This window comes from Vidua macroura, chromosome 13, assembly GCF_024509145.1.
Source record: "Vidua macroura isolate BioBank_ID:100142 chromosome 13, ASM2450914v1, whole genome shotgun sequence".
Lineage (NCBI taxonomy): Eukaryota > Metazoa > Chordata > Aves > Passeriformes > Viduidae > Vidua > Vidua macroura.
This window is the reverse complement of record NC_071583.1, coordinates 6,490,673-6,516,969: the sequence shown is the minus strand read 5'-3', so window position 1 is coordinate 6,516,969 and position 26,297 is coordinate 6,490,673. Positions and strand designations below refer to the sequence as shown.

Sequence of the window (26,297 nt, the reverse complement as noted above, 5' to 3'; positions counted from 1 at the left end):
TGAGAGCTTTGAAGGTAAATTATCTGTTCAAACCTGCATGAACACTGCTCAGCGTAATTCTTGGAACTGAACACAAAATAAACACATATATTCTGGTTAACCTCAAGACTGACCTAAAAAAAGAGGGAAAAAAGGGAAAAAAAATCCTCTTCAATCAGAGGCAATTCACAAAATATAAAGTATATGAAAGTTTTCAATGAAACAAATATTAGATCTTAGTGATTCCAAGAAATACAGCACAGTAGTTTTGCAGAATAACTTGTTCTGACACAGCCCCCCACCTGTCCCAACACAGGCACAACTTCCAGAATAAAAGTCCCTTAGGAAGCACGGAAATTATTGTGACAAAATGTTTCTTGTATTATGAATAGAGTCTGTGCAGAATGGAGAGGTATTTGGGAATTGCTTATTTCAGTTGATTACAGTGCATAGGCAAAGCTTCAATGACTAATGGATTTCAAGTGGCAAATAATATTACTTTGTTTCTTCGCTTTTGAATTTTTTTTTTTTAGAAAGTACTTAATGTACTTGGTAGGTACAAGGTTAAAAGAACCTTTTCAGCTACAAACATTCAAAATAAAGTTGTACCTTTTGAGTCTGCCTTAACAATAATTCTTTAAAATAACCAAAGTATGTAATCACAATCTCAACTGCAGGGATAAAAACACAAGCTTAATTCTGCATTTTGTAGCAGCAGCACTGGTTTACTTTCAGGTGCAGAGCTCTCAAATGGTCCTGCTGGGTTATCAAGCATCGCCTCTGCTGTTGCAGGCACCATGTCCTGTCCCCTTCAAACGTGCTCAGCTTCACCTTCAGGCCAGTAAAGCCTTCATGCCTCCTCCAGTTTGACTTACAGGCTCTAATGGCTTGGCACCCCCTTCTCATTTCCAGTTTAAATTACTTGCAGCCAAATAACACCCAGTTGTTCAGCCAACTCCTTCATTTAAGTACCTTCTATCTCTCCTGCCTAATAGAGACAATAATCATTTTGTCCCCTCTGTCCCTTCATTTTGCTAAGCAAAAGCAGCTTTGCCAGTCAGCCCAATCAACCCTCTGCACCCTGGGGGCCTGAACTCTTTCTGAACCCACCATATCAGTGAGTTTTTATATAGGTGAAACAGGAAAACAACAGCAATATGATTGATCCTACAGAGAAGAGGAAGGAGAAGAAAATACAAAAAAATTAAACCAGAACACAGACAAGGTAAATTTTCTACAAGGCCTCTGGAAAGCAGATTCTCAGTGATCTGACTTTGTATTGAAGTATTTTTCCCAATCCTGCAAACGATTTCAGATGACACATGAGCATACAGAAGGGGCATTTCAGTTTCATGCCTCCTGAAATCATCAGGATTCATCATCCTTGTGTTCCTCACTCAGAGGCAGCAGCAGGATTTGCCCTCTCCCATAAAGCAGTGCATCAGCTGAACACACTTCACAGTAAATATTTTACAGGCTGTTCTCAGCAACTCTGCGTTTGCATTTCAACAATTAAACCTCCTTGTTAGGAGTGCACCAGGAGCTTGGAGCAGGCAGAGCTTTTCCTGTATATTGCACATCTCTTTCTGATATTTTTCTGCTTGATTAGTAATCACTCCTGAAAATCCTTTCAACAGCTCTTGAATACAAGCCTTAGCATTGCAGGGATGCTTCCTGCACAGCAGGACTGAATGCAAGTGTTGGGCTGAAGGAAGAATGCTGACAGCATCTGAGCACTTTCCTCACTGGACACCAGAGGGAGGAGGAGGAAAGGACAAGTGACAGAGAAGCTGAAGAACAGCTTCAAAAGCCCTGAAGGAGTTTATCAGACACCCGAGCCAAATACATTTCTGCAATCGCACCAAAATAAATAGCGGCGCCTTGGCTGGGGACGGCGCTGCTGAGGAGACTTGGCAGGGGTAACACGAGGTGAAGTTACAGGGGAAAGGACCCGAGTGCAGCAGCACTGAGGGCCAGGTGGATTTCAGCCAGTTCCAGCTTTTGTTTTTTTAAATAGTTTAGGTTGTAAAGGACCTTAAAGATTATCTAGTTCCAACTGCCCTGCTGGGCACAGGACACCTTCCACTATCCCAGGGTGCTCCAAGCCCCTCCAGCCCTGGCCTTGGACACTTCCAGGGATGGGACAGCCACAGCTGCTCTGCGCATCCTGTGCCACCCTCACAGGGAACAACTTCTTCCCAATATCCAATCTAAACTTACCTACTTTCAGTTTAAAGCCATTTCCCCCGTCCTCTACATGCTCTTGTGAAAAGTCATTCTCCAGCAATCTTGTAGGCTGCTTTATGTCCTGGGAGCTTTCTCCTTCACACTGAGCAAGCCCAACTCTCAGCCTGTACTCACAGCAGAGCTACTCACATCCTCATCCCTCTGATCATCCTGGTGGCCTCCTCTGGACTCGCTCCCACAGGTCCAGGTGGTTCCAGCGCTGGTTCCCCAAGCTGGATGCAGTGCTCCAGGTGGGGTCCCACAAGGGTGCAGCAGAGGGGCAGAGTCCCCCTCTCACCTGCAGCCCAGGTGATGGATTTCTGGGCTGTGAGTGCGCATGGCTGGGCCATGTCCAGCCTCTCATCCCCCAACATCAGAAGCCTTAAACAAACCTGACAGGTTTTGGTTCTGAGGCTACTACTGTGCATACTCTGCTTGGCTTCTCTGCCATAGCTTGAGCACCTTTTGGTCCAGCTTTCCTCTGGACGTGAGGAGAACTTTGTTTCAATAAATAACTGTGGACCGAGGCCATCAGGATCTCCAAGTTCTGTACCACAAGAGTGTGAAATTCAAAACTGCAAGTGCTCTGTGCTGAGATGGAAATGTGAGGACCTTGAAGGAGGGAGGGAGGCAGTTCAAGGAGACTGACATGGTACCTTATCTAGGAAGATGATAGCAAATGTGGTTAGTATCTTGATTAAATTAAAAAAAAAAAAAAGGATTCAACATGATTATCAGGGAACTATTTACTATTTTATTAAAATTAGGTTTTTATTTCCTCATCAAAACTTTTCATTATGCCTTCAAGGCTTTAGGAGAATTATTAAATGTCAGGCACAATTCAAATAATTAATATATGGTGTTACCAGATATATAAGAACTCTCTAGGAGGATTAATAATAGCTGCTATTTTTCTTCCAACCATATTTTCTCCATAATACATATATTAATCATGAGAATGAAGTGAATTTTTAAAATCTCTCTAGTACTGAAAATCTTTAAGGAACTCACACTTTGAAAATTGAAGAATTCTTAATATATTCTGCTCTCTACTTTCTAATTTACTATCAAAATACAAAAACACAGTAAGCACTTGGAAAGAAAGGAGTATAGGAAAGGCAGTGCTTTCTCCAGAGCTGCTATTAATTACAGAATCAATGTATTCAATGCCTTGAAATAAGTCTTGGAAAACAACAAAGCAGACTTGTGAATTCAAGAAACAACTTGTCCCTTGTTAATATGGATTGGCGTTTACAACAATCAAAACACTTTAGAAAAGTCAGCAGGAAAGTGCTTTTATAGCACCCGCTCCCCTCAGGGCTGGCTGGGGGCTGTGCTCAGCACCTACTTGTCCCTTTAACTCTGCCTCTGCAGAAAGGTCATTCCTGTCATCCACGGGGCACCCATGTGTGTACTGTCCATAAAAACCTGCATGGGACAGGGAGCACAGTGGGGACAGGCCTTTGTCCCTCTGAGAGCCCCAGTGCCAGGGAGGGAGGGAGAGCTGACCCTTCTGCTCTTGATTTTGCACTCAACAGCCAACCTGGACTTTCCTGTGAGCTTGACCCTATCCCAGTAATCTCAATCCACGGGTTAAAGGGGTGCTACCTCAGATTACTTTACACTTACTGTGTGCAGGGAAAGGGTTCCTGTGGGTGGATTGACCACTGACAGGTTACTTGCCAGACATGCTCCATGTGGGATGGGTTTTGTACCTGATGGTGGCCTCAGCAGTGCTATCAAAAACTGAGCTCAGCTCCCAGTGGCACAGCAAACAAAAGTGCAGAAGTCACATTGCAATTGCTTACAACTTGGAGAAATTTAAATTCTCTTCTATGCTCCCAAATGTATCCCAGGTATAATCCTTCCCCAGTGAAGAGTCATTAAGTATCTGATTTTAAACACTGCAAATTACAGAACATATTACCAGCCTTTTCCATATCTCAGAATAGCTCAAGGAATGTCTGTTCTATTTAAAACACTCATGCTTTCCGAGCATGAGACCAGGGTTTGTTATGTAAGCAAAGGTGCAACCACACCACCCTCCTGCCCCTGACCAGCTTTGTGTGCATGTGGGACCCTGAGCATCCCCCACAGTGCAGCAACACACAATAAATAATTTTAACCATCTATGTGACCTGACAACTCCCAACTTGGGGCAGATCCTACACCTCAGGAGAAAAAACATTTCTACAGAGAAGCTTAGGAGAGCAGATCTTTCATGACATGCATTTTTTCCTTTTTTTTTAATTTCAAGAAGAGGTGTTTTAAAGCAGTTTTGAAGACTTACCTCCTCGCTGCACCAGCAACGTGACTTCACTTCCCTTAGGACATTCAATCAGCATATCCACCACCTGGTTGTGAGTGAGGCTCTGCACATTCTTCTTGTTGACTTCGACTATGAGGTCGCCCTCCTTCAGGCCGCGGCACCGTGGGCTGTCCACAATCTGTTTCACTCTTTGGCCTCCCCCTCCGGGACTGTCTGCTATAGTAAACCCAAAGCCCATGGGCCCTTTCACTATGTGCACAGTTATGAGCTCAGGCTGCGTTGCTATCGAGGATGCCAAGGACACCGTGTCGTTGGGGTAGCCGTGGGGTCCATTGGAGGAGACCTCAGCCGGGCTGCTGGGCCTCGCCTCCTTTGTGCCATTTACTTTCCCTGTTTTACTGCTGTGGCTGGCCGGGGAGTCGTAGTTCTCCTGCCCGTTCACAATGATCGGCTCTTTGTCCAAAATGGCCACGGACGTGACCAGGCTCGTGTTGGGGTCGTCGGGGTCAAAGGGCAGGGGGTAGCCCCGGCACAGTTCGAGGTCCACGCTGGCACCGATGGGGATGGACTGGAAGATTTTCACCACCTGGGCGTGAGTGTGCCCCAGCACACAGGTGTCGTTCACGCTGACTATGACGTCCCCTGCAGCAGACACAGACAGACAGACCAAGGAAATGCGTTTTGTGCACTGCAGGAAGGTGAGGGCTAGAGCCTGAGAGCAGAGCTGCAGCATCCACAGGTACCACTCAGAGGCAACAGCAGCATTTCAGCACAAGAAAGAGGAGCGGTGACACTTGGACGAGCAAAAACTCTGTGGACTCATGGCATAAAGGCTTTATGTATATAAATGTTTTTGGAAGTGAAAATGGAATTGGCTCATGCAAAAAATTAATGAATTTATATGATGGTATATGGCCCGTTTCACAGCTATTTTGAAGTCCAGCTCTCACTGTTACACGTTGACATATGATAGAAACAAAATTGAGAGCACATGGGAACTGTAACAGAAGGCTCTCAAACACCAACTGCTCAAACACAGTGAGTGCCACATGTCATGTCTCATACTTCAGCCTGAAATCCAGATATTGATTAAGTCATGAGCCATTTTATTAACACTGGGGCTGCAAAATAGGGATGTTAAGTGCTGTGATGCTCCAACTGAAAGTGAGGAGTTGTAACCTCAGATGAAACCTAAGAGGATTTCATAGAATCAAGGTGGAAAAACACCCCCAAGATCATTGAGTCAAACCATTAACCCAGCACCACTGTGTTCACCATGGAACCATATTTCCTATTTTGCAACTAAGTTGTGGTGGACCCAATCTCTGGCAAAATTAATTTGCCCTTGGTGCCTCCACACAAGGAAATGCAGATTAGCCCACTGCTAATTAGCTTTGGAAAGGGGCAAGCAGCATGGCAGAGACACAAACACATGGGGGTGCAGCCTGACAAAAATCCATCATCCACAGCGGGGAGCAGGAACCCATAGCCTGATGTGGAGCCCCACAACTGCTGGCTCCTCTCCTCAGATCACTGTGGGGAGAGCAGGAGCTGGCAGTGCCCCAGCGGGTATTTTGACACTGAGACAGAATTCCGACACATGAAGTGTCCTTTTCCAAGATTCTGGATATATTCCTCAATGTATCTCACTTCTTTACTTGCTCATAGGAAAGCTGAATGCCTTTCCCCAAGAAGGGGGTGAAGACTACAGTCCTTTATGAATGGCACTTCAAACCAGCTGCAAAAACACAAACCAAAGTGGTAGTGATGATTTTGATATAAAGCATCAGTACCTGTTTCCATTTTGCCATCCAACGCTGCAGGACCGTCAAGCACCAAACTTTTGATTTGGAGGAATTCATCTGGCTCATCTCCTCCAACGACGGTGAAGCCAAACCCCCTGCTGCTTTTCCTTAGCTTGGTGTGGATGAACTTCCCTTTCAACTCAGAAGGGTTTCGTGTAAAAAAAGGTTTTCCTGTGTAGGAAGTTTGGAAAAAAATCTATAAGCAGGCAGGCAAGAGTGTTTGATCTCTTTTTCCACTGCCCCTCCCCATTGTAACGAGTCCATGGACAAACACAGCAGTGTGCAGGGACAGGACTGCACTTCACTCCTGCAGCCTCTCATCTCATCACACTCAGCCTGATTCCCTGGATCCAGGCACGCAGTAAAAGGCACGAACAAAACCCCAGTACCTGGCACTTTGTTAGCTGTGGTCATGCTCACCAAAGCCCCAAGGCTACAAAAGGGAAAACATGCTGCTTTAAAGAATGGAATATATTAAAGCTAGGAATGCTGGGCTGGATGTGTGTTTCATCTCTGTCCTGAGGTGGTTGTATCCATCCTGGGAAGGATGGGGCAGGGTTAGGGGGCCTCCTACAGGAGTCTGCAGTGAAAGTTTCTGCAGAAAGAAGCATGACTATGTTTTTCACCACTTGACTTTCTCCCAACCTACTGAGCAAAAAGCAAGTTCTGAGCTCTGATAAGACACTGATACCCTTTAGCATAACCCCCAGCCCCACCATTGCTACTGCCCTGTGACCTCCACTGGAAAAAAAGGAGAGGACGCTGATGTTGTTCTTCAGACACTGTTTGAAGTCTTTTTCCTTTCTGCTCCTTGCCTGTTGTGGATGAAACACTTCTGGTGTGAAGTACGAATCAAAGAGCAGCCCAGGACCAGAGCAGTTGTGCTGGAGGGCTGGGAATGCTCTCTGGGAGCACACTTATGAGGGAAAGAGGTGCTCCATGGACAAAAGCACATCCTTGCAAAGCATGTTGCACAGGCTCAGAAAAGGGATCATGCTTGCTGCACTTCACAGTGCCAACACTAAACACCTTTGCACTTTTAATTGTTTTTAATGCTTAGCCTGTGCCACTAAGCCCTCTGGTGACAGCTCCAGGATCAGCAGTGGGTATCACAGCCAGCAGAGCTGGCGCACTTTCAAACCCTCAGCAGCACTGCTGTGGGCCTCTGCTCAGAAAGGAGACCTCGGGGGAGAGCTTGGGGATTTGAGACTCGTAAGCCTTTGACTGGGAGGAAAAAAAAGATATATTTGAAGATTATTCATGAGGAGGCAGTGTGAGGACTTGTAGTTTTCTGCCTTTGAAGGGTGGCAGAGGAACATGGTAATCCTGCACATTGTGGGCAGATGGTCTACTCAGACCCCAGCCTGCAAAAACCCCTGACTATCAAAGTGCAACCCAGCGTCTCAGGTAACACACAGAGCTGAGAGGCAGAGTGCAGCAGGGCTCATTTCTGGTTCAAAGCACAAGCAGAACAAGCAGAGCTTGCTGGTGTCTGCCCACAGACTCAGGCTGAGCTTGCCCTGCGGCTACAGGACAGCAGCACCACAGGCTACATCCCACCTACAGCATTCAAGGGGGTATCACCTTTGAAGTTAGTGTATCTACAAAACCCAGGCTATGAGAGTGTTGCCAGGGGCACAGGGAGGGCTCCTTGTGACCATGTCTCTGCCAGCAGTGCCATCGGGGGGAGAGATGGAAACCTGCAGGCATGGAAGCTGGAAAAAAGCTGCTGCAAATGGGGAGTGAGAGAAGAAGGAGCAGCATTGAGAAAGGAAGAGAAAGGAATGAAAGAGGGGAGGAGTCATCAGCAGATACCAGGATATGTCACTCAGAGTGGTGCTGAGACAGGTGAATGCTCTGCTCTAACACTGCTGCACAGTTTTGGTGGCTGAGTTGTTGGGTGATGTTGAGCTCCCAACATCAGCCCTGCGTCACGGCTCCTTTGCATCGCCACGTGTGGATGCTTGGGCAGCCCTTGCTTCAGCCTGACTGTGGGAAAGGCAAAGGTAGTATTCACAGATGCCTCCAGGAGGAAGACTGGCATTTTTGGAGCACTCTGACAACATCTCTAAACTCAGATGCCTGGTGGTCAGGGTGCCATTCTCAGACCTCCCATGTTTTTTCCTTGCTACCAGGTTGGATTACTCTAATGTAGTCTAATACCCCTTAGGACTGTGCTGGGGGCTTTGGGCCCTGTGAAATTCCACATCTGTTTTGGAAGGGCTGATCTGCTTCCTCCTGCTGCAGAGAGCACTTCCTGGCTTTTCCTGGCAGGAAAGGCTGCCAGGGACAGCAGCACTCCAGTCAGGTTTGCCTTCAGAGACCATGGGAGTACTTCCCAGCTCCCAGCTGCTCCCAGCTCTGTTAGGAAGAAGCATCCAGCCAGATTCCCCCTCTCACCTTCCCCATGCTCTGGCTCCTGCAGACCAGGGCAATGCCACTCACTTGCTATGCAATTCAGATGTAGTCAAAAATAAGCCTACTTACAACCACTTGTAACCAGAGAGTACTTTACTGCCACAGGTACAAGTGGAACACCCTGCTCTTGCTGGCGACCTGACCTGGCAATGTTTCAGCTCATGGCTGCAAATTCAGGAATGATCCATGTCCTGTCTGATGAGTTATTTAAGGCAAACAACTGGTCTGTGAGTAACTGGCTACACAGACCACTGACACAATAAATAAGCTGTAATAGCCTCAAGCACCCGTACAAAAGAACAACTTCTGAGTAAGTCCACTATGTTTGAAAACTTGGAACACTACACAGAGAATAGCCACAATCCTCTTTTTGATGTGTGCATCAAATCTCATTCACCTCTTGCACTCAGCAACAAATGTAGCCTTGAAATAACTAGTCTCAAAATCTGGGAATTCAGATAAGCAGGCACAGGGCCTGGTGTGTCACCAGTTGTGGAAATACTGCCTTGTGGTGGCTGAGGGAATGTCATTCTCAGGAAAAATAACCTTGTTGCTCTTTTACAACTGGTTTAACAAGGCTGTTACCTTGTACTGGTGCTTCCCGAACTGCCTCTTGGTTGTTTGAAACATGGTTTGGAGCAGCAGGTGGAGGGAGAGATGGACACTCCTCTGTCCATTCTAGAGAGGGCAGAGAGGGAAATGTTACTGGTTTCACAACAGCACCAAGAGCTGCTGCATGTGCACACGCTGGGAGTGTGGGGGTCAAGCAGAGGACAGGTGAGAAGTATGGCAAGAGAGGAAACAGAGTCACAGACAGAGGGAATACAATGAATGGGATGTCCAAAAACCAGTTCTGAAGGATCTCTATATCCAGGTCAGCTGATCCATCTGCTGGGATAGCCTATCTCACACTGAAACCTGGGACGTGATTTTTGCATCTAAGTAGAGTTGACATTTAAATGAAATCTAATCTCTGTGCCACTCTTGGCATCTAAGTAGAAGAACAAACCCAAATGCCACAGGGCCCTCAATGCAGTTGGGCTGCATTTAAAGAAAACAAATGTATGAAGTAAGAAAGAAAAAAAGGGGGCTGGGAGGGAGGAAAATAATTTTTAAAAAGTGTTTCAAAATAAGGAAATTACTTCAGATTTTAGAGCCTGACAACATACAAAGGTCTTGGTTTAAGAAATCTCTCATGCAGGGTTTATCTAGTGCATGTAAGTGCCCACTCCTCATCCCCTCTGATAGCCTGAGTCCCAGTGCAGACTGGAACAACACCACCTACAGTGACTAACTTCATGGAGCACACTGAAGAGGAAAATGTGTTTTAGCTGTCTCTGGGAAGTCTAGAAACTTTCCAGAAACAAAGGACATACAAAGAAAAATCTCTCCTGTTTAACAAGATTGAAACTTTCTACATTTAAGTGATACAGATTTCCTCCTTCACTGCATCTTCTGTGCAGGACAAGCACAGCCTTTCCCATGCACATCACTTTGCCTTTACACCCTAAGGCCATGGAGGGAAGGACAAACACTGGCACGGTGCTGCCATGGCCAGGGAGGACATTCCCCCATGAACACCCCACCCTCCGTGCCCTCAAGGGTGCCAACCTTCTGGAGGCTGTTGCTGTTGTTCGAGCTGCTTCTTCCTCTTGGCTTCAAGGACTGGGTTTTCATACTGCGTCTTCCGGTTGATGTGGCTGGAGATGGAAGAGAGCAATGAATTAGGGAAACCCTTTGTGCAACAAGCAGGAATGAGAGCCAGGCATTGGAACTCCTCTTTCTGAGGAAAGGAGTAAAATACCAAACAAACCCAACAGCAGTGGGTGTGGAGCAAGGCTCATCCAGTTGTCCCAAAAAGAGTATTTAGAAAAACAAGCAGATTCTGGTATTGATATGATGTCTCGAGTAGGGATGGCTAATTCCTTCAAATACATTAAAGTAGTAATCTATCTGTGAAAAATGAGATTAAAGCAGGAAAGGCATACTGTCTGATTGCATTTTAAAAGACAGGCCTGTATCATCCCTGCTTTAATCAGATTCCCAGAGGTGCAGTCATTTCCTTGCTCATCCAAGTTTAAAACAAAACAAAACAAAACAAACCCCAACATCTGTCAGCGATCTGATCAATGCACACAGGGTGTCTTAAAAATATCTGCAGGGATGCAGGCTATGAGCTGGGCTCCAAATGGATCAAAATCTATCCAGAATCAGCCACCAGCAAATACTCCCAGTGGAAACCAGCATTTAGTGAAACTTCAGCTGCTTTCCTCAGGCAGCTTTTGAGCATTATGAGATGTTGAGAGCCAATATTTTGTACCAGTTCCAGGAAAAGATAAAAGAATCAGCCCAGTCCCATCATGGCAGACAAGGCATGCACTCAACAGAGGATTCACCGCCTCATTAAACCAAGTGATGAAGAGCAGCCACAGATGCTGGGGTGGCAAGGGCAGGGCTGGGACCCCCTCAATGGCTCATCAACTGCTCAAGAGCCATTTTCAGTAGAGATTTTGCTACAGCAGAGGAACAGGTAGACCTCAAAAAATATATTACCTTAAAGCCTATATTTGTATGCAAATAAAAGTTTACCACTAAGAGTAATTGCTATTACATTGTCTCCTATCCAGTATGCCTTTATTAAAAAACCTAGATGAAAACCAACCACATTTTCAAGTAATTGTGACAGAAGCACGCCAGGGATTTATATTCAGAATTTTTTCTGTTAAAGATCAATATTAAATCACTAAAAAATATTTAACTTACTAAATAAAAAACAAGTTAGTGAGTTGTAACTCACTCACTGAAAAAGATTTCCTATTTCAAGATATCTTTGGAGAGCCAAGAAAAAATGATAACTACTTTAAAAATGATATAAACTTTTTCATGATACAATTGTCTCTCAATAAAAACTATTCTGTAATAACAAAGTGCCTGATTTGAAGGGACAGAGACAAATGCCAAAATTACAACCATCATGCTAGCTTAGAGACAGCAAGTAAAATAAAATTATTGTCTTATTGAAGTTATATTTTGATTTAATTCCATCAGTAAGGAGCGCCATAAAATCAACAGGCATGTGTATATAAAGTGACAGGACAATATCCTGTAAAGATCTCTTGGCATGGCATTTAATAGCCGAAAAATATTCTTGATGTCTTTGGTAAATAAATGTCAAGCCTTAATTACACAGTTTGCTAACCTTGTTTCCCTAGGCACAGATGGTGGGGTCAGAAACGAGCCAAAGCAGACAGAAACTGTATTCCATGTCTATTCTGAGGGCTATGATAAGCCATCCTACTAGACAGGAGTATACACATAATTAAAAATTCATTTTATGGGGTCAGTGATGAAACAGAACTCCGATCTCTGGTTTCCCAAAGGAGCAGTCTGACATATCGATAAAGGAGAAGCTGCTCTAATTCCACAGCGAGTCCCATTAAACCTGCAATTCTATCCACAACCACACAGCCTGATGGAAGAGCCTCTGCCACAGCGGTGTGGTCACACCATCTTCTCCAGTCCTCCTCTTCTGACACAACTGGCTGGTGGATTGCTTTGCACACTCATTCTGTGACCACAGCACTGCACAAAGCCCATCGAGCTCAGTTAAATGCACACTCATCAATGTTCTCTGGATAGAAGTATTCTGTGAGTGCTGGGGCTCCAGCACATCCCAACCCTGGACTGCTCCTGCCTTCCTTGAGCTCAACCCTCTCCCAGACCCTGTAACATCCCCCAGCCTGTAATGGGCCAAGGTCTTCTCCTCCTCCTTGGTGTGAGATGTTACCAGCAAAGCACAGAGTGGGCTGCAGGGACAGGTCCACCCCCTGACAGCCACACCAGAACAGGGAGCAGCACTTACTCTACATAGTAGACACCATATACAGGATCTTCAATTTTCTCCCAACCAGCAGGCAACTCTGGAAATAGAAAAAGCATTACTGAAACCTCCAAGGCAGGTTTTTTCTGACAGGCAGCTGCTCATGCCCAACGTGCAAAACTCATCAGTAGATCAGACCTTGCTTTGGGTACTTTTCAGAATGATCACAGCCCCCTTTGAAGGGCTGGCACAGCACGACACCAACACCCCAGCCTGTGCCCCTGAGCTGGGTCAGCACATCACTGGGAAAACGCCCACACCGGTCATTTTTTTATTTGCTTTTTGCATTAAATGAGCAAATGCTCAATAAATTTCCTGTCTGGGACTGCCTCAAGTGCCCCCCTGGTTTCTCCACCGTGGCCAGTGGCCCTGGATGGAGCACTGCAGGAGAAATCCATGCAAGAAAGGCCAGGGCGTTTTAACACCAACCCATGAAGGTGGGTGAGACTATGGCAAAAAACTGCTGTAGCCCACTGACAGAGACCACTTCCACCTCCTGTACCAGGGCTGAGTCATTTATGCTCACCAGTGCAGAGAAGAGGAATTTTTTACTCCTTTCACTGGGATTTGCATTGCTCAGCCATGAGCTCAACACAAAACCAGGACAAGGTGGATTTAACATGTATGCCAGCATATGGAACCCACCCAGGAGGGGCTGGCACATGGGTGCATTTCATTGCACAGCACTTCATGTAAGAACACACACTGCCACAGTCACATGGAACAGAGATTTCCTTCCTTTCATTACCATAATTGACAAAAAACTGTTCTGAAGATGAAATTAACATTTTTAAATGGATCTGCTTTTGTTCCTGTTGATTTTCGAGACTGCAGATAGTACTTTAACTGTAATTAGTGAATGTAATGCAATCACTTCAGCATCCAACTGAGGGTTATTAAAGCTGTATGTGTTACTAAAGGGCCTGATCCTTGTGACACTCATTTAAAAACAGTGTTCCCATTGGTTGGGGGTAACAAAGTAACATCCCATTAACAATACAGAGTGGTGTGCTTGTGTAATTCTGTGAAACAACTCAGAAATAGGATCCACCGCACTATGGACTATGCACATGTGGTCCCACCAACTCTGCACATTCACTCAAATACAAGAAAAAAACCAACATTGTTGGATAACACAAGTTCAAATAGCTCATGCAAAATAATTTGTCAAAATTTAACCTGAAATTTGTCAACACTAAGAGCAATCTATGTTCGTTCATTAGCAAATGCAGAGATTTATTTCCATTAATGGCATCAATTGCTGAGCCAATACAATCAACAATGGCCCATTAATTAGAATAATGTTGCCATAAGGATAGAAATATCTCAGGACTGGAGAGGAACAGAACCTATACAAACACACATGGACTAATTACTCAAAGTTTATGTTTGTATTCAGAATTGGCTGGAGATCAAATGAAATCAGCTTTCATGAGTTTTGCTCCACATGTCCCTTATGTGCAGATAAAAGGTAGGTTTTCCATTCTTATCACTATTTTATCCTCATTGCGTTTAACATCTTTGGATTCCTTGAGACATAAGCCATTAAATGCAAGCCAATGCTAACTTCTGGGCATGAAAAAACTCCATGTTTTTATCAGCAGATTGAACACTTCAGAATTAGATATTCCTTTACAGCCTGCAAGTCTATCTGAGAAAAGGTCAGAAAGCTAGAGGCCAATCTTGAAAGTCTTTTCACAAAGGGAACTCTCAGGTTTGCAGAGGAGTCCCAGAAGGTGGGAGCACCATGGGACTGGCTCCAAAAGTTTCAGTGTGATTCAATTACAGCCTAGCATGCAGTTGGGAAAATCACAAGCTGTTGACTCCATTTAGTTTGTTGCACTGTGGTGAAGGTAGAATGAGAAAGAGATCAAGCTGGGGTGAAAGAAAAATAAAAAGTCAACGAGAGAAAGGAGAAGTGATGCACAAATGCCTTCAAATGAGTTCCAGCAATTTTCATGCTAAATATCTTTTGTCTGTTTTGGACTATTAATTGTTTTTTCTATTTTTAAAGTTTAAGCAAAAAAATTTGTTTTCCTTCTTCTGTTCACAAAAGATTTTGATATTAAATTTCTTTTTTTTTCCTTCCCTTTTAAAGTATTTTCACAAAAGATTAGAATACCAGCACTTTACTAACCCCAAAAATGGCAGTATGCCAAAATCTTTCCAGTTTACTATCTCTGCAGCTTTTTAAAGGAAAAAATCTCCATGTTTTCAGCTATAACAATATACAAAACTGCAGCTTTTAACAAATTTCTTGATGATTATGTAGATGCACTTTTTGACTCCTACAAGCTTCCAGAAGTTCTCTAAAGTAGAAGAAAATATTCTCCATAGCCATTTTGCAGTCTAGCTTCTTAGCTGCTTTAAATTATTCATCTCCTTTCTGTATCTCTCCTGCCAAACTGAAGATGACCCAGAGCATTAGATTTTATCACAAAGATGAGGAGATTTCAAAAAACATTTTGCACCATTAGGAGCCTGAGTGAGCCACATGGTTTTTATTTTGGTACATCCATGCAGCACCAATGCAGTCTCAGAGCACGTATCAGCAGGTAGGTAAATTCAATGGACAAATATCTAATATTACAGTTTTAAGTCTTGGGTAAGTACATGGATTCCTGTTGAGATGGTCTAATATCCTGCCCTACATACAGAGGAGCTGGATGGATTCCTAAAAAATTACTTCTCTAGCCAACAGGTATTTCAGCTGGAGCCATGCACAACTGTGAGGGAGCTGGAACTCAGGACACTCAGCTCTTACTGCTCCCTGTGAAGCCAGGAGGGTCGGTCCAACCTATGCCAAATTCTGCTTTGTAAGTTAAATTTTTGTGTCTGAAGAACAACTTCTGTTAAAATGCAGTGGACCTATTACTCCACAGCTCTTTGGAAAACAAGAAGTTGTGAAAATGCCTTGAGTCTTAGTCTTCTTATATTTAGAACAGAAACTGTTGATAAGTTTAGGTGATGTTGCCAAATAGCTGTTGCCAACCAGTTTGTACTAACCTGAGTTCCTATAACTATACTAAATTTTCATTCCTCTTCCCTAATGTTGCTGAAACCAATTGAGTAATTTGAAAATGTCTTTCTTTACTGCAACATTTGCACATCTCAACAGTGCATTGATGGGCTGTGAGCTCAATAAAACTTATCTGCACTGAAACAAAGGGAACATCTTGTGATGTTCCAGCAGAACACTTGTGAATGTAAGTGCCTGCAGATCTGGTCTCAGGCTTATCAATTAATGAGTTTTCCTGCATCTATTTTTTCAGCTCTGCTCTTGCACTAGTTCCTGATAGCAGACTGAAAGAAGGATAATTTCTGTTTAATATTGCCTCTAAATTTGATTTTTTAAAACCTCCCTCTCATTTTAAGCCACTGGTTTTGAAGGCTTAGTGAGAACTCTTTGCAGATTGTTGATATGCATCCACCTACTTCTGATGCTACTTGGTCTGCTGATCATTTTTGCAAGCTGCACATAACACTCATGGACCACTAAAGAGACTGCATTCTTCTTTAAGTTGTCATTTCTTTCAAATTCTTGCTCTATAAGAAGTTGGGCATTTTATTCCAGGCATATTATTCAGAAGAACCATTTGTGGAGCAGCGCTCCTCGTCCACTGCTGGCTGCTGATGCCATATCCATCACACAGAAGCAGGGAGCAGGATACACTTACTTGCAAGTCATTACAGAAACCAGAGCTTAATTCTCTGGTAATACAATTCCTCCAATATGCAGATCTATGAACTGTAACTACAGTCCTTTTTAAAAGCAAAAATAGCCCTGGTGGAAATAAAATCCTATGCAACCTCTTATCCTTTCAGCTCTGCGAGTGCACTAGAGCATAGCTGAACAGAAATAACAACTACCTCTGCCATCAGTATAAACACAATCAGCACCGCTGAGATTAGATATCTAGACAGCATCCTTCATAAAGAGATGCAGCAAATAAAAGTGTACCACATCACTGAAAATCATCTGTTTATAAAATCACTGACTGAGGGAAAATTTTAAGCTGTTTCATTCACAAGCTCAGCTGAAGCATTCGATGTAATACTTAAACTTTCTGAATCACACTTGGCTTCTATTGTCTGGGAAATGTCTTGGGCCGCAGTGAAAAAGCATCGTGAGCTGCTTCATTTCATCTTTGGCATCTATAAGCTTTTTCCTGGAGCTAGAGATGCCAAAGGAAAAGACCCCAACTTCTGCAGAGTCCAGGAGGAAACAGCTTTGAAACAACTTTGCAAGACTGAGGCTCTCTAGCTTTCTTCAAACTCTGAATCAGTAAGAAAAGCACTGCAGATCTGAAGCTAGGGAAAGATAAATGTTTTATGTGCTGGGAAAGTTTTGCTGATAAATTACTCTTAGTGAAATTAAAAAAAAAAAAAAAACCTGAAAGATGCAAAATGATACAAAGGAGAAAGTAAGTAATTAAAGGCTCAAAACAGTGCAGTTGAAGTCAAATATCAAAATGAGAGATGGATGATTTACCTAGTTCACTGTCCAGTTCCTCCGTGTGCACCCCTTCTTCTCCAAGGGAAGAGCAGTAAATGAGACAGAAAAAATTAAAAGAAAATTTCAGATACCAGCCCCAAGCAAGAAATTCCCTTCAGCAAACAGCAGAACCAGCACTAATTTTCTACACACCGAGCCCAAGCTTCCCATTTATCACACTGCAGTGATCAGAATATTGATGGATCTGATGCAGGTAATGAAAGAACTGGTTCTTGCACTCTCAAAACATCTGCATCAATGGACTAGTTTCATGTCATGGTTTGATATGGCAAAGTCATGAAATTGTGATGTTCTCACTGTGGTGAGGCTTTTCCCTCAGATCTGTGCGGTCCGACCTTCGCAATCTGTTCTACAGACACATGGATCTAGCAGAAGGCCAGACCTGGACACTAATGAAGGAATCTGAGAGGAAAACCTTGCACCTAAATAAGGACTAATGTAGCAAGGTTTTCAAGAAAGCATCTAAATTTATGTGCACACTGTCCTACTCAGATGATTTAGACAGGCAAGAGTCTTGTTTAACTGGAGGCACAGACCCACAGTCCAGATGCACTGGTGAGGCACAGACAGGAATGTATCAGTTTTAGCAGGGCACCTGGGACAAAGATCACATAATTTTTCAAAGACACAAAGCCATCAATATTCGCTGTTGCTCCATTTATCATTATCTGCTCCATATTCATAAGTTAACAGTGACACAGATGATTAAAGTATTGCTTGGCCTATAAATAATAATAATGCAGTCTGAAAATGAAAGATGGTGACAAAACCAGAACAGAGATGGTAAAAACAATCTTGGACCCAATACAGCAAAGTTTAAGCCACATAAATGAATGACAGAAGAAATCAGAAGATGTAGGGCTGCAACACCTAGAAATACCAAAAAAAACCACTTCCATGACCTCTTTGCAAAATATTCTATCAAAGCAGTTGTTTGGGACCATTAGTGTGAAATACAAATTGCAATTTCCTTTGATAGCCTAAACAATTGGAAACAAGTAAAAACTTTGTTAGGGACACATCCTGATAAAAAAGCACAAGGCAACTGCCCCCAAACAAATCTGAAACAATATCTAACATTTATAAAATCTATAAAGAGGGTGGGATGAGCCTGGCAACTCACATGGACACACACACACCAAACAAAACAGAGTAGTCATCCCACTGATTTTTATGGAATAACACACAAGAGTGACCCTTGCCAAAAAATGTCCAGCTTCTATGACAAAGCAAAACTAACCTTCTCTCCTCTCTGTTTTTTGAAACATAATTATTCTTATGTGCTAAGCAAGATTAGAGCAGCCAAGCAAAGCAACTATGTAACTATGAAGCAACTGGTTTAACTACTGAATGTTAAAAATATCTATTAATGAGCAACTTGGTGAATGAAGTGAAGGGGTGTGTGGGAAGATGAAATTAGCTGATTTTAAGGAGTTGATAAACAAAGATGCCACTGCTCTCCAAAATTATGAACTCAATTAAATACAATAATACCAGCTGTATGTTTCTATTCCAAATTAAACTAATTATTCCAATGTTTGCTTTATAATTGCTAAGAGGACAAGAGACTTTCCCTTCTGCGAGGAGACTTCAAACTGTGTAACAGAGGAGCTCAGTCACCCTCTGAGCCCTGTGGTGCTGGCTGCTCCTCACCTGGCACATCTCTGTGGTTTGAGGGTATCCTGCACTGTGCTCTAGGAAGTTGGTGACCTGCTTCATCACAGCAGCCTAGACTGCAGAGGTAAACTCTCACACCCTGCAAAATCTCACAAGTGAAAAATAGGAAAGGTTGACTACTACACTACTACATGTGTAAAAACAGTAACCAGCAGTTCTGGAGGCCAGAATTGAACCTAACAGTGAAAAGTTGATTCTTTTCTGAAATAAAATTGTGATTTTTAATAAGATGACTGACACCAGTAGGAGTTTCATCATATTTTGAAAACTGATTTTACAAGGACAGCACCAATACTGATGAAGGAAACCCTTCAATTTTTAAGAAGTGTCTACCATGGCAGTACTGTATCAGCCAAAATTATGTATTTCAATACCATCACCTTTCCTGGGCAGTAGACCAAAATTCCCTCACAGGCTTTCCCAAACATTTAAGTTATTTTCATAATTTGCTTTTTCTTCCAACATCTCGTAAAGAAGGCTGGGAAGGGACCTCCTTTAAGAGTCCTGAATTTGGCTGCTCTAAATCGGACAGTGGCTTGCATTTCCAACATCTCAAGGAATACCAAATCTCAGTGCAAATTTTCAGTGTCAGAAATCTACACTTTCAAATGGAACTTGTTTCAGCAATCACAACATTGCACAGACTGTCAGCATTTAACAGCACAAGTGAAGCAATTGAGTTATTTCTGCTCAAACAAGGAAATAACAACATAACTCTCTCAATCCACGTGAAGCAGGTGGTTGAAGCGGAACACAGCGGAGCACGCAGAGACTCAGTCACTCCCCCCCAGACAGCGACCCAAGAAGCCAACATGTCAGACAACTTTGAGTCTTGTTCAGCATCAGTGACTTTTCAAATGCCTTTGCAAAAACAGAGGCCTCTTACTTGTAGCACCTCCTTGATTTTTATTAAATGATCTGGCACCTCAAAGGTTGTTTTACATTCACAGCGATTTTACAACATAATGGACGTTGTCTCTTTGTACTTACTAATAAATCTTTTTTAAATTTTTAAAAGTATTTCTGAATACTAGCTATTATAAAAAGAGGAAGAAAAGGAAAAAAGTCACCTAGGAATGGACCAAACACAGTATTATGTCATTATTCTTAGTCTCTTACCATCATCTTCACATTCTTCTAGAGGCTTCTGCTGTTTGTTCAGGCACCGTGGATCTAGCCAAGATGTTGTTTTTGTGTTATGGCTGGAAACCAAAAATGGAAATACAACCTTCGTTAATAAAGCAGAGTTGAAGTATCCATGACATAAAAGTATATATCTTCTTTATTATTCAACAGACCTGAAGGCATACTTTTGATTCAAAGAAACAGCTCTACAATTTGATGTTGTACCAAATCACAAGAACTTTGGCATTGAAAACACAAAGGTAACAAGTGAAAATATACAAATCAGAACTCCTGACTGGAAAGAGGCATGTGAATGCTGTAATATTATAATATTAATTTCCAAATTTTTGTCTTTGGTGGCTTGTTTTTAATACCAAGAGCTGTCTCTGAGCTAAAGGCAGAAGCTAACCTTCCTCACAAAATTATGCAGTGAGCTTTGTTCCTACAAAAGACCTTTGACATGTCTAGAGTTGACCCAAGCATTAGTCGAAAATGGTTTTGACTGAAAACTTTATAACTACACAAATAAAAATGTTCTGTCTAAGCCTTTGATGGAAGTTGAACAGCTTTACTTTCAACTCTTCCTTTCCACAAGTCCCCTGGCAGCCTCATGATGCCAGTCCCAGCGGTGAAGGTTGCATAGCAAACAGGCTTAAAATACATTTTTCTAGAAGTTATTTTCTCCCGTAATTTCATTTGCATAAGCAGACAATCTGGTAATATAATGCCTCTTCTACAACCTGGTGTCATCCTAGACACAACCTACTAAGATATCTCTCCAGTCCCTGAGGTATCACTTAGCTAGCTTAGCCTCTAACACTGCTTAACGATTTTAAGTTTCAATACCGTAGTAATGCCATTTACTTTTCCTTCAAGGTCTCAAAGAGGTTTACAAACTGAATTTTAGCCTCACAACAGTCTCATGAGGGCTCTGTAATGAGGGCCATGATCCCTGAGGAACTAACAACCAACCAGCAAACTTGTATTGTACTGGAAGAAAAGAGTCCAGCCCTGCTCCCAGGATCTGAGTGAGTAAATAAAAGGTCCTTGTTTCACACATCCTACTACCCAGCTCTCCCAAGGCAGGATGAGCAAATGTGCTTAATCCTTATGTGTGCTTCAGAGCAATTAATCGGCACCTAGAAAGCTGAATGTCACAAATTCAGCAAGTCAGGAAAATTAACAAAAAAAAAGCAGAGGGGGTCTGCCACCTTATTTATAAGCAAGTCTGCAGTCTAGCTGAGAAGGAGGGTGGTGGGAGGAGAGCAATAGAATATTTGCATATTTCTTGCAATTTTGTACTCACTAAGCAAAGACTCACAACAGAGTAGTTTGCTGAGGCACAGAAAATTTAGCTAAACACCTTTCAGATCACACTCTCAGGTGGAAAGGATTGTGTTAGACCTGTAGCATGCACAGACAACAGGGGACTGGGATATGCTGTGTAACGAAAATCCCAATTAAAGCACCAGAAAAACATCTCAAGAACCAAATTGCTCCAGAAACATCAGGATTGGTTATCTGACATACAGCCTTGGCCTCACTGGACCTGCACTAGTTCTGTGCAAGAAGCTCATGCTGCTCCTTTCAGCACCCTGACTTGATACCCAAAGCACCACAGATGCTGGAACAGACATCTGAGCCAGCTTGGGTCCACACTGCTCATTAGTTCACTTTCTTAATCTGATACAAATAAAACTAAATGGTTTCTAGGCTCAGGGTGTTCTTAGAATTAATAGAACTGCAGTCATTCAGTGCTGCACCCACACCAACAGGCTCATGCACAAAATCAGTCCCATGTGAAAGTATCCTCAAGCCTCACTGCAGGGAGGGAGCGGATGCTGCTACCAGAGCTTCCCATCACACAGGCCTATGTTACAGGCTGTGTTTTCCCAACACATACATGATTCCCCTGACAAATTATTTAGAGATGTTGCAGTACTGCATTGTTCAGAGAACACAGATACAGCAGCCATGGGGGTGGGTTTGGGGAAATCAGTGGTGGCAGCAGAAGCTTCGATGGAAGCACCTGTAAGGAAGGACAACAGGGGTCCCTGTGGTGTCAAAAAGGGGAGCAACTGACTGCTTGGGCAGCATTTACTACTCATCATCTGTCCTCCTCCAAGGAGGAAAATGGCAGGCTGAACGGGCTATTAGGCTGTTCTATATACTAAGGGCAGAGCTTACATCAAAATAACGAGGCACCAGGAGGACACAGTGAGGGGAGAAAGCCGTGCTCAGGGTAATGTACTCATCTTGGTTTCATCTGATGAGAATTTGCTTTCTGCCTTCTTGAACTGAGTCTTACACTCAGGGACTGTTGGAGCCTCTTCAGGTAATTGGGAGTGCCCTGGAAAATGGCCTTTTTTAGAGCAGCCCTTTCCCAGCTGAAAAAGGGCTGCCGCAGTGCCCTCAATCATCGCAGCTCCTCAGATCTTCTGGCAATCTTCTCTTGTGTTCCCTTGCCACTGCAGCCAAGAGAAAACCTGCTCTTGAACCTTCCCCTGGCCCTGTCCAGAAGTCTCCTCTCCTGACGATGAGGCAGGACTGCTGCCCTCACAGCCCTGATCCAGCGTAAGTTGCCGCAGGAGACAGGGCTAATTAACAGAGGAAGTTCTTCTGCAGTAACTGGGCATTGCCTTCTGGTAGGGTTTCCACAAGTGCATTAAACAGACCATCAAATCCAAAATCAATTCCTCAACCCCTCTTCTACTTGGCAGCTAAGGGTTTGAGTTTCAAAGGCTAATTGAGTGCTAATGTCTAGCTAAACTCTGTGCAAGACATCTCTTGCACTAACAGCTCCTATTTTATAAGTTACTCCTACCTCAATAAATTTAGACAAGTATAATTTGAGACTATTATTTATGGCATGAAAAAAAATCAATATCATCATAAAATTGCTGACAGCAATCAGCTCTTAGGCAAAGACTGCAGAGCTTGAGGTACTGTTGTTCCAAACTTGCTGTGCCTACTCTGCACTGAGCTGTAACTTTTGCAAGCCACTGGAGAACATTAACACATTTGGCCCCTTTGCCATGATGAGGGGACAACACACAAAATCCATCCCTGTCTCTGCTGCACAGGACTGGAGGAATCCCCTCTGCTGCATTATGCACAGACACAGGCACAGAAATGAAGTCTCAGCCCTTCCAATTAGGAGCTTTCATTCCACCCATGAAAACAACTGGCCTGTGTTTTATAAGTGTCTGTTGCTTTTGTAACTACCCTCATAAAACAAGCAATTCCCGCTGCCTTGGAACTCAGGAGTAATTTGGATGTTGATCCAATCAGGAAATGCAAACCCTCTTCAGAAGCAGTAAAGAAATAACAGCTCTGCAACCTAACTGTATACACTAAATATTTAATACACACAAAATGCATCCATGGAGGTTTACTTTATGCCCAAAGAGAGTCAGAGAGATGGAATCAGAACAACAAAAATGTGCTTTACTCTATAAAATAGACTTCTCCGTTCTCCGTGTAGGCCATCTCCCAGTTTTCGGGCAGAGGACCTAGGTTATCCTCGGCACAAGGAGGTAGGTATTGAGGGAGGTTCTGAGATGGTTCCGTGGTGGGGACGTGGGTGTGCCTCTCAATCGTGGACGGTGGGGCTGCCTCCCTCACGATATGCGCGTTGTGCTCGTCTTGGTCACCAGACTCTGCTGCAGAACAAACACACACAGACACAAGTGAGAATCAGTCCTTTCCTTCCCCGCTTTGCTCCTCCAGGTTTATCCTGCCAGTTTTCCTCTCCCTGCCTTTTAATTCACGAGTCATGGCAGCAGATGAGGCGAGGGCAGAGCCCCAGCAGTCTCTGAGGCAGCAGGGGCGAGCTCTCCTTGCCCACACACACTCTGCTAGCCAGGCCCTTGCCAAACAAACCAGGAGCTGTGATCAGTTCCAACAGGCCCTGCTGAGGTACCAAATTCCTCCAAGCTGTCTGGGGCCAGGGCTCACTGGTGTAGAGGAGTTCAGTGTGCTTTCAAGCAGGCTTACAGGTTCACCCCTGCAGTGCCAACTGTGGGACAGGATTAGAAGGATAAAATTTCTTGTTTGAAGAATGATCAAAAGAGATTTTACAAGTGTAAAATGTTGCCAGAAGCTCAAAATCAACAAGCTAATGGTGAATGTCTTCAGTGCAGTGTGTTATTTTAAATTAAAAATTAAAATGAATGTCTGGACCATGTGTCCACATGTTGCTGCTCACTAGTGCCCATTCTTGCTGTTTGAGAAGGTTTATTCCAAGGCTCATCACAGTATCCTTCCAGTCAGTCAGGAGTATTTTATGCTGCATCTGGCCCTTCTCCCTCTAAAGAAATATTTCTGATGCTTGTATCCATGCAGTTTTGAGCTGTATCCATGAAACAATGCCGCTCATCTCCTCCCATCACTAATTGCAGTAAATGCTCCCCAATAAACAGGTCTGTGCCCTCACTCCTTCACAGAGAGGTTTTGGCAACAAGGGACAAATTCTAAAATGAACCCTGTGTCCACCAAAGGGACTTTCTCTGTTTGGCTCTTGAAGGTGTTGACAATTTATGGTAGTGCTTCCACATCCCCTGAGAACATCAGTACAAGGACAGACAACACACTGAGCAAAAAACAGAGGGATCAGTGTCACCCTCTGCCAAGTCCACAAGGAGTGGGGCTGAAAGGGCTTTGCAGACAGAACCTTCCCTGCTCTCCACCAGAGACCAGAGACCATGGACATCCTCAGTTCACAGCCCACAGCCCTGGAAATAACTCCTTCATTATTCTAGTCTATGTGCTGCCACTACCAAAAGAGAAGAACACTGGGAAGAATAGGAAGAAAAACATCTAGACTATATCAGTACCCTCAGTGCTTGCTTTTCAGCCCTCCTGGAGCTTGATATTTTTAGGTAGAAGATGACAACATAAAGAAGCATGAAAGAATCATAACCAGCTAAAAATTGAGAGTATAAACATGCCAAAATCTGGAAAACAGTTACCGAGAGGTCTCCTAGGGAAGCAGGAGCATTTTAATATGGCTAGCACACTTTCATGTGAAATAGGCATAAGGAATTACTTTGGTATATGAGAAATAACTCTTTTCTTGATTCTGTGCTCATTTAATGAAGGCAAGGGGCCAGGGTGTGATAACGTTGTGACAAATGAGCTGCATCTTCCATCTTTCATCTTGCAAAGGAAAACAAGGAAGAGAAATGATGCTCAAGCTACTTCAGGGGCAACAAACTGAGACAGGCAGCAAGAAAATCAAATAACAGATCTCCCACCAGCTTCTTCCCAAAATCAGATCTCATGACAAAGGCTGAGGCTGCTGTCATGTCACAACATGCGAGAAACCACCCTCGGTTTGTCAATGAGCTGGTAAGCAGAGACAGAAATTCCAACCTCGGAGAAATTAGGCTGGCTAGAAGCAATTTGAGATGGAAATGGAGCAGGTAGCAGCCAAAGAGAGTACAACCCTCAAAAGCCATTTGATAGTTTGGCCTGCAGAGGATCAAAACTAAATCTCAGCCTAAATCCTTTTAAAGCTCTAAACAGATGTTAGAGCCAGGACATTGGCAGGTGGGAACTGGCAGGACAGATCTTCTGACTCATCAGAGGCTGGGAAGGAAAATTTTTATGGTGAGAGAAAGTGATCAGAGGACAAAGACTGGGTGCCAGTTACGGTGAGCTCCCATGGCAAGCAGCTGGGAAAGGCTTGAAGGTGTGGATAATACTTGCTCAGAACCTGCCTCAGAAGGAGCCCAGAAGATGAATTCAGTGCTTGAGCTGAGGTAACAATGCTCTAAGCACTAACACATACTGGGACTGGGGATATGGGGAAGAGCTCTTCCCCTAAGAGCTTCATAAACTTCCAGATTTCTGTGGAAACTCAGTGGATCTCCAAGAGTGTTTTACTCTGAATCTGCCTGCACAGCACTTGACTTGAGGTTGCAAAGGTTTCCAGTGATCTTTCAGCCAAGGCTTGATGGTAGCCATGGTGGGAAAAAGATCTCTGTTCAGCTGGACACATGACCTTCAAGAAATACAGAACTGGCAACTGTGCTCCAGATCTCATTCCTGCAGCAAGCAGCACTGCATGTGCTGGGAGGTGCCTTGGAGAAGAGGACCCAGGACAGTAACTGTATGTGATGGGCAGCTCTAGATCCAAGGAAGGATAAAGGACAGCAACAGATTTAGGAAGAAGCAATAATTAATTTCAAAAGTAAACCTGGTTGAGTAATTTCATACTGTTTGTAACTGTCAACCATAGCTCAACCCTTCCCTGACCTTTCTGCAATTAATGGATATGAACTTTACCACATTTTTGTCTCAACCAGTTTAATCCCACAAGGTCTTTTTGGAAAGACACAGCTGTGTATGTGGTTGTTCACACCTGGGTATCTGCCATTCGGGTGTCAGCCAGTTCTGTTT

The 26,297-nt window shown here is 43.6% G+C and overlaps 1 protein-coding gene across 7 annotated transcripts in view; it reads right to left on the bottom strand.

The window, feature by feature from the left end:
* MAGI1 (membrane associated guanylate kinase, WW and PDZ domain containing 1) overlaps window positions 1-26,297 on the bottom strand; it is a 333,482-nt gene that overhangs the window by 48,507 nt on the left and 258,678 nt on the right. For 6 of the 7 annotated variants that reach the window (XM_053989293.1, XM_053989292.1, XM_053989291.1 and 3 more), the window contains exons 5-10: window positions 23,347-23,557; window positions 19,890-19,972; window positions 12,560-12,617; window positions 10,309-10,397; window positions 6,268-6,450; window positions 4,496-5,116 (exon numbers count right to left, since the gene is read on the bottom strand). In XM_053989293.1, coding sequence (XP_053845268.1) covers window positions 4,496-5,116; window positions 6,268-6,450; window positions 10,309-10,397; window positions 12,560-12,617; window positions 19,890-19,972; window positions 23,347-23,557 — 1,245 coding nt within the window. Of the gene's footprint in view, window positions 1-4,495; window positions 5,117-6,267; window positions 6,451-10,308; window positions 10,398-12,559; window positions 12,618-17,069; window positions 17,106-19,889; window positions 19,973-23,346; window positions 23,558-26,297 lie in introns of all 7 variants that reach the window. The other variant, XM_053989288.1, reaches the window with a different exon arrangement.